Source organism: Neovison vison, chromosome 12, assembly GCF_020171115.1.
Source record: "Neovison vison isolate M4711 chromosome 12, ASM_NN_V1, whole genome shotgun sequence".
Taxonomy (NCBI): Eukaryota; Metazoa; Chordata; class Mammalia; order Carnivora; family Mustelidae; genus Neogale; species Neogale vison.
The window spans coordinates 96878241-96886959 of record NC_058102.1 but is presented as its reverse complement, the minus strand read 5'-3'; the positions used below and the strand labels follow the sequence as shown (position 1 = coordinate 96886959).

The 8719-nt window shown below is 44.8% G+C and overlaps 1 protein-coding gene across 1 annotated transcript; it reads left to right on the top strand.

Annotated features, from left to right (window-relative positions):
• Positions 1-5072: 5072 nt before the first annotated feature.
• Positions 5073-6011, top strand: LOC122892234 (olfactory receptor 10P1). Its single transcript, XM_044228506.1, has one exon. The coding sequence runs from the start codon at positions 5073-5075 to the stop codon at positions 6009-6011; it is 939 nt and encodes a 312-aa protein (XP_044084441.1).
• Positions 6012-8719: the final 2708 nt, after the last annotated feature.

Here is an 8719-nt window from a genome sequence, read left to right as displayed (position 1 = left end):
CCTGGGCACTGGAGAAAAGAATCCAGCTGAAGTTTCCCGAATCCTTACCATTGCATTTGCAAAGGTATGATTCGGGGGCCACCAGGCTGGCTGGACAGGGAGAAGGAATGAGAAAGGGAAGGGAATGGAGATCTGGACAACTTCTCCCAGATAAAACTTCATATAATACAGCAAGGCAAGTGTGTATATTCTCAAACTACACAAACTTTTCAATGTGTGATGAGGTGTGTATGGCGAAGAGGTGGAAATGAGGCAGTGGGCAGCGAGCGTATGCAAGTCTGTGGGATCACAAGTGGTAGGTAAATCAGGTGGGCATGCATAGTCTCCAGACTGTCTATGGTCAATGCCTTATGAAAACTTAAGACATTCTTTCCCAGATTCCTGTTAATGGTCCCCATCCACAGAGCTGCTCACATCCTCCTTTGCTGCCCTGTTTCCTCCCTAACACACACATACATACACACGCACACACACAAACCCATGTGCAACTCCCGTTATTAATGTTTCAGGCGGGGAAAAAAAAAGTCTGAAAGAACAAAGATAAGTTGTCTGGCTATGCTCCCCAAGACCTCCCTGACTTCATAAAGGCAGTCCTCCCCCCATTTCCCACATCCTTCCGTGGATTCCAAAATCCAAGCTCCCTTGCCCTTAAGATATCAGATCTACCCCTAAAGAGCTACTATCCATTCCTGCCCCCTTTTGAGAGCCTCACCTCCTGGACTTAGGGCTTTCTAGGCTAACCAGTCATACAGCCAGACAGCTGCACCTTTGTCCCTTCACCTTCTGTCCATCTAGCCAGATAACACAAGTTATCTGTTGCTCCATCCACAGACCACTTACCTGATTGATTTATCCGGCTGCCTATGTCACTAAGACCTACAGAAAGCGTTGGGGGTGAGAGGTTCTGTTTTCAAAGGAGTACAGGGAGGAGAGAATGGGAAGTTGTTTGATGGGTATAGAGTTTTAGTTCTGCAGGATGAGAAAGTTCTGGAGATTCGTTGCATAGCAATATGAATATACTTAATATACTTTCTTTTCCTTCTTTTTTTATCATTTTATTTTATTTCTTTTCAGTGTGCAATGTGAATGTAGTTAACAACTAAACCATACACTAACAAGTGGTTAAGATGGTGAATTTTATGTTATGTGTTTTTACCACAGTTAAAAATAATTTTTTTAAAAAAAGACATCTGGGTGGCTCAGTCAGTTAAGCATCTGCTTTGGCTAAAGTCATGATCTCAGGGTCCTGGGATTGAGCCCCTGCTCAGCAGGAAGTCTGCTTCTCTCTCTCTCTCTCTCACTCTCTCTCTCTACCTGTGCCCCTCCCTTGCTTATTTTCCCTCTCCCCCCTCCCCGGTAAATAAATAAAAATCTTAAAAAAAAAAAAAAGAGAGAGAGAGTGCCTCAGCCTCTCTCTATGACCCAAAAAGGCTCTCTGTCCTTCTCTTTGTCCCTCTATGGGAGAATTTGAAGAAAATAAGAGTGGCCTCAGGGCCAGTATCTCTCTGAAGATTGTCCCAACTGTGTCAGGATGTACTGGAGATAAAAGAAGTTAAGAGGGAAATTATCACAGGCAGACGGCAAACAGGGGAGATGGAGCTGGGGATAGAGAAGGGAAGAGAGAGGATAAATTAAGGAAGGAGAAACTTATCTCTCTCCCTTCACAGATGTTATTTTGGGGTGAAATGTAATTAGAGGACTGAACTAAAGAGATGCTCATGGTGTGGCAAAGATGAGGTGACGGGGGCGCGTGGGTGGCTCAGTGGATTAAAGCCTCTGCCTTCAGCTCAAGTCATGATCCCAGGGTCCTGGGATCGAGCCCCATATTGGGCTCTCTGCTCAGCAGGGAGCCTGCTTCCCTTCCTCTCTCTCTGCCTATTTGTGATCTCTGTCTTTCAAATAAATAAATAAAATCTTTTAAAAAAAACAGATGAGCTGATGATGGTGGGAGAGGCTTGATGAGGACAGACAGGATGAAGAAGAATCCCAGCTCTACTCAGGGAAGGAAGGCTGGCATGGCCACTTGCGTTCAGTTAAAGGAAATCCAAAAGTACATATTACATGTCAAGACATGTATGGACAAAAAGATAAGAGCCAATTACCATTCTTAGAAATTTTTCCTAAGGGAATAAGTTAACAGAAACAAAATGAGACAATACACAAATATATTGTTTCCATCATTATCTAAAAGAACAAATACACCCAGTAGAAGAATTTAAGTGCAAGAGTATATGAAGTGTTGGTTAAATGGTGGTGGAGAAATTCAACAGACTGCTAAAGAACTTTGAAATAAGATCACTCAGAAGGGCACCTGGGTGGCTCAGTCGGTTAAGCATCTGCCTTCCACTCAGGTCATGATCCCAGGGTGCTGGGATAGAGTCCTGCTTCGGGCTCCCTGCTCAGCAGGGAGTCTACTTCTCTCTCTGCCCCCCACTCGTGCTTTCCCTCTCACACACACACACAAAAGTAAACAAATAAAATCTTTTAAAAAAAAAAAGATCACAGAGCAAAATGCTTCAAGCAAACATTAAAAAGAAAATGGAAAAGGGCACCTGACAGACTCAGCCAGAAGAGCACACAACTCCTGATCTCAGGGTCGTTAGCTCAAGCCCTACAATTGGGCATAAGGATTATTTAAATAAATAAAAACCTTTTAAAAAACGAGGAAAGGAAAAAGACAAAATTGTATATCCACTATGATTACAAGCATGTAAAATAGGTTTCCGGTGAGACAAAGACTTGAGGGTAATATACAAGAAAGAGAAGAAATTAACTCAGGTGCGGAAATCATAGATGACTTTACTCTAAATATTTCTTAAGTATTTTAATTGCAAAAATAACATTTTTTTAATTTGAAAATAACAAGATTTCTTCCATACATTATTATTAGTGGTGTGAGCCTCTGAAGGGTTGACTCAGATACTACTTCTGTCCAAACCCACTAGATGGAGTTTATCTCCCAGAAGTGTAGGGTAAGGCTGTAGGCCTTGCTGGAGATACTGTGGGCATGATAGTTGAAACCTCAGGCTTCAAGTTAGTGTTCTGGTTCTGCCAGGTTCTGTCGACAATTTAAATTATCAGAGCTCTGGTTCCTTCTCTGCAATGATGAGATAACAACTAGTACTAGAGCTGTTATGAAGGCCCCTGAGATAGGGCACAATGCCCAGCATACAGTAATCTCTAAGTGTAAGCTGTAGAGTAAATGACATAAAGCAAAAAAAAATACAGTAAGCAGACAAACTGGGAGTGGGAGGAAGATTGGGTCTATGAGCAATATGCAGAAAGCGTGAGACTCTCCTGCCTAACAATTGAGATGTTCAGGCTAATCTCATGTGTGGGGTGAATGTGGTTGATAAGGCCCTGCAAATGCTGGGAACCCAGACTTCTACAAGCCTTGAGCCCAGTGTCATGTCTGTCTCACTGGCTGCCTAACTTGAGGCAGATCACTTCATCTTTCTGTTCATCAGTTCCCCCATCTTTATAAGTAGGATTCATTCATTTATCTAATAAATATTCAATAGAGCGCTTGGCATGTGCAAGATCTCCTGTTAGTTATCCAGCAATCAAACTTCCTTTATGACAGTAGAGAGATGATTAAAGGCACAGACTCTGGTTATTAGGTGGGGCTGGGTTCAAACCCCAACGTCCTCCATTACTAGATGAGTGACTTCAAGGAAGGTATTAACACTGTTTGGGCTTCCATTTGCTCATCTGTAAAATGGAGACACTTTCTATGTCATAGTGTGATTGTGAAGATCCAGTGATTTCGAGAATGTTAAGCCCTTTGGCATGGCGCCTGGCAGGGACCAGGCACTTGGAAAGCACCCATAGCTGTTAAAACAGGTGGCCCCCTATTACTTCCCCAACTGTCCCGCAGGACCTTACGGTGGAGACTGCACTAAAAAGGGCTGGGACCCAGACACAACTAATGACTCACAAGAACACAGAGGAAGGTGTTATCTTCAAATGGGGGAAGAGCTATCTGGAGCAAGAGGGGATGACACATTCTGTAAAATGCTAAAAATTTAGCCAAGACAAATATAATGAAAGACCCATCATACAAGCAGAGGAGGCCAAAGTTAGATGCGGCTAGCACCAAAGATGGTCAGCTCCCCATCTCTGCAGATGTGCCCACAGACACTGCCCAGCATCCCATGAAGATGTTGATAAGCCTGGAGCCATGCTAAAATATATAACCTTTACTGACACATAGAATACCAAAATGCTACAGGTAATCATTTCTGACCTTGAGGCGCAGAGAAGCTGCCATAGGGGAGGTGGAATTTGAGTTGAGCTTGACGGATGAGCAGGATTTTAACAGAATGCCTAGAAACATTCTCTGCAGGGGCACACTCTGTGTAAAAGCTTGGGAGACCAGCTAGCATGCTAAAACAGAGTAGCTGGTGTAGCTCAACACAGAGACCCAGATAAGAGGAAGCCAAATAGAGTGTGGCCCATCCCTGGCCCCCTCCCTTCACAGAACACAGGCTGAAACCCAGTGATCTGTGACAGGAGGCCTGATAGAATCCCAAGGCATGATACAATTAGGCAATATTATCACAAACCCGTCATTGCATGGCATTCTAAATCCACAGCCCGCCACGGTGATTATCACATACTAGCTTAGGACAGTCCCTGGCTGAACCCACCATGCAGGTGCTACATTGTCTCCTTCAGGCTGGGGGTTCAGTCCAGGAAATACAAAGGGGATTAGGACATAGCACTGCTCCATCTCCACTGCAAAGAAAGACCCAAAGTACAGGGGGTCTCTCCGCCTGGGAATTAGGCCCTTCACCAGGGCTCAGAGCACTGGGAACAGTGGGAAATGCGGCAAATTTGGAACCAAGAAACCTTGGTTCAAGTACCAGGCCTGCAACTCCCTTGGTAATACTTCAGCAAATTATTTACCTCCTCCAAGACAAAACGGAATCCTCCATAAAGTAGAGACCCTAATTCTCTCTGTTGATTCCAAAGGGACTGTATGAGAAGTGCTTTACTAAATTACAGACATGCTGCTTTTTTCTGTATAAATATCTCTTCCTTGGTTGTGCCGTAGGTTCTGGCCTGAAGTGATGGCTGAGGAAAATCAGACTCTGCCTGAATTTCTCCTTCTAGGATTCTCTGATCTCCGGGCCCTGCAGGGCCCCCTGTTCTGGGTGGTGCTTCTGTTCTACCTGGTCACCTTGCTGGGTAATTCTATGATCATCCTCCTCACACAGGTCAGCCCGGCCCTGCACTCCCCCATGTACTTCTTCCTGCGTCACCTCTCAGTGCTGGAGCTCCTGTACACCACGGACATCGTGCCCCGAACCCTGGCTGACCTGGCCTCCCAACAGCCCCGGGCCATCTCCTTCCAGAGCTGTGTAGCCCAGATGTATGTCTTCATTGTCCTGGGCATTTCAGAGTGCTGCCTGCTCACAGCCATGGCCTATGACCGCTACGCCGCCATCTGCCGGCCCCTGCACTATTCCACCCTCATGAGCTGGAGGGCCTGCATGGCCATGGTGACTGTCTCCTGGCTCATGGGCGTCATCACAGCCACCACCCACTCATCCCTCATCTTCACTCTCCCTTTCCCCAGCCGCCCCATCATCCCACACTTCCTCTGTGACATCCTGCCAGTACTGAGGCTGGCGAGTGCTGGGAAGCACAGGAGTGAAATCTCTGTGGTGACAGCCACTGTGGTCTTCATCATGGTCCCCTTCTCTCTGATCGTTGCCTCTTATGCCCGCATCCTGGGGGTCATCCTGGCAATGGCCTCTACCCAGAGCCGCCGCAAGGTCTTCTCCACCTGCTCCTCCCACCTGCTTGTGGTCTGCCTCTTCTTCGGAACAGCCAGCATCACCTACATCCGGCCCCGGGCAGGCTCTTCTGTCACCATGAACCGCATCCTCAGCCTCTTCTACACAGTCATCACGCCCATGCTCAACCCTATCATCTATACCCTTCGGAACAAGGAGGTGGCAGGTGCCCTGCGCCACATGGCCAAGAGGCAGGTCGCCTCACCCTGACGGGACCCGGGGATGTCTGCTCACTCACCAACTCCTCCTTCTCCTTCAGGTACTGGATTTAAACCCCAGCTGAACAGAAACCATGCAGGCCCTCAAAGAAATAAGGCTCCCTGGCAGAAAGTGTTGGAATTAAAAGCAGATAGATCTGTATCTTACCTCCTGTCCCACACCCCAGACTCACTATTAGAACATGGGTTATTAGGACAAGATAGAATGGAAGGAAATGCTGCTCACAAGGAAGAACATTTATGGGGAAGAGCATCTTCTAGATTGCTCTGGATCACTGAGCAAGGTTAAGGTGATTGCTGTGTCTATATCAGTGGCGAGAAGTCTGTGTGTTATGAAGACAAATGTCTATAAAACTGACACTAACTCAGTCTCCTACCCAGTGCCCATGAAGAAGTTTGCCTGGCTCTTTGATCTAGTTTTCTCCCAGAAACACACTATAGTTTTATGCTGTGGGGCCTTTTAGAAGAGAGAGAGCTATTCCCCCCTTGGAATATTCCACATAAATATTTAAATATTCTTCCCTGTCTTTCTCCACCCTTGATTTCTGACATCATCCATACGGGTGATAGGATGTCCAGCCTGACAAGAGGATCTCCCTGGGTTCCTTGTTTCCCTCCCAGTGTGTACCATCAGCTTGATCCCATACCTCCTTCACCAGCATCTCAGACTGGGTGAAGGTCTTAGGCCATCTTGGAGAGGACCTAGAAAGTAAACATTTAACGTTCATTTTGGTCACCTAGCATTTGACCCTCTTTTTTTTTAATTTTTTTTTATTTATTTATTTGACAGAGAGAGATCACAAGTAGGCAGAGAGGCGGGCAGAGAGAGGGGGGGGGAAGCAGGCTCCCCGCTGAGCAGAGAGCCCGACACGGGACTCGATCTCAGGACCCTGAGATCATGACCTGAGCTGAAGGCTCAGGCTTAACCCACTGAGCCACCCAGGCGCCCGACCCTCTTTTGACATCTGGAGAATTCTCCTCTTTAGAAGTCCGCCGGGCAGAGAAACCCTCTGTGCAGCTGAGAACTCTTCCCAGCCCTCCTAGGGTTCCTAGTTCCTTGTTCCACTTAGTTCCACCAATAAAGGTACCCATGCCTGACTTAGTAGCTGGTGCCCACAAGAGGCAAGGAGCAGCACTTTTTCCTGGAGGACAGCAAAGAAAGCTGCAATAGCAAGTTTCTGGCATTGAAGTGGCATCTGGACCCTGGTGGCAGCCCCAGGCAGCACTTTTTGTCAGCTGACCAGGTCATGTCTGGAAGTTACTCCCAGAAGCTTAGCCTCTAGCATGGTCCTCATCCCTCTATATTTTGTTAATCAATTATTCTGTTTTTTTCATCCAGGCAGCTTCTGTCTTTGTCAAGAATTTTGAGTGATGCATTAAAAAAAATTTTTTTTTGACTGATGCAATCACTTAGAAGGCTGGAGGCATCAGAGGGAAAACCTTAATCCTGGTGTACTGTACGAGGAATAAAATGGTCTGGACCCTGTTTAGAAAGACCATCTAAAAAAGAAAGAAAAAAACAGCTAAAGGGAACTTCGGGGTCAGAGAACATCCTCAGACAAAGAGTCAGAGTCAAGGAGCCCACAGCCCTATGGCATTCCTGATATTCATAAATTACGTTGCTCTCTGGGGACTCCTGATCTGGAGGTGCTCATGGAGAGACTGGAGTGGAGAGAAAACAAACCGGCAGAATCATAATATAATGAGAATAATTATAAAGATGTATAAACATGCATTGAAAGGTTAATGATTGATAATTGTTTGAGGGTGTTTCTGGAACTCTTGCTGGAAGAAGTCACTCAGTGCAATACTTTCCAACCTTCCTCACACCGTGGCACACATAGAAAGTGTTAATATTTGAGTGACACACCAGAGTAAACTGAAAGTAATCAAGGGCATCTAGATAGGACTTGATGGAAAAAAATTCATTGTACTCTCTTTTCACTATATAATTATAAGGAAAATATATAGTAATATGGACGTTTTTAACTACTTGTTTTGCATAAAACTTCCAGATAAAATATCCATATTTTTACAAGAAACTTGAGCTTGGTTCTGTAAACATAATTTTTATACTAGATTTTGTGCTTGAAAATGAATAAATGCCTCCTGATCAAGATCTTTAATCAGATCTTGATCTGATTAGTTGAGGAAAATCAGAGGGGGAGACAAACCATGAGAGACTGTGGACTCTGAGAGACAAACTAAAGGTTTTGGAGGGGTGGGGTGGGGGGTTGGGTGAGCCTGGTGGTGGGTTTTGTGAAGGGCAAGTATTGCACGGAGCACTGGGTGTGGTGCAAAAACAATGAATACTGTTACGCTGAAAAGAAATTTTTAAAAATTAAAATAAAATTAAATTAAAAAACAATGAATTTTGGAACACTGAAAAAAATAAATTAAATTAAAAATAATCATAATAACTGATGGTCACCATCAAAGAAAACTACTCACAGAAGTGGGTGATCAAAACTGGATAACTGTTTCAAAGTCACTCAAAATTTTGCAATAATTGGAATTACATACAAGGACGTATTTATGTTTACTAGCTCTTCCTTTTCTTGTACTGACAAATGATAATTTTGAAAGTTTTTGTAATAATGAAAAAGGATTTCATATCCAATTGTACTTTCTCGTGTCAAGTATTTCAACAGAGCGCCATTGGAGCTCTACTGTGCAGAATGCACAGGCACTGTTAGAGAA

Coding starts and splice junctions, on each gene's coding strand:
- LOC122892234 (XM_044228506.1), top strand. CDS start 5,073: ATGGCTGAGGAAAATCAGACTCTGCCTGAATTTCTCCTTCTAGGATTC.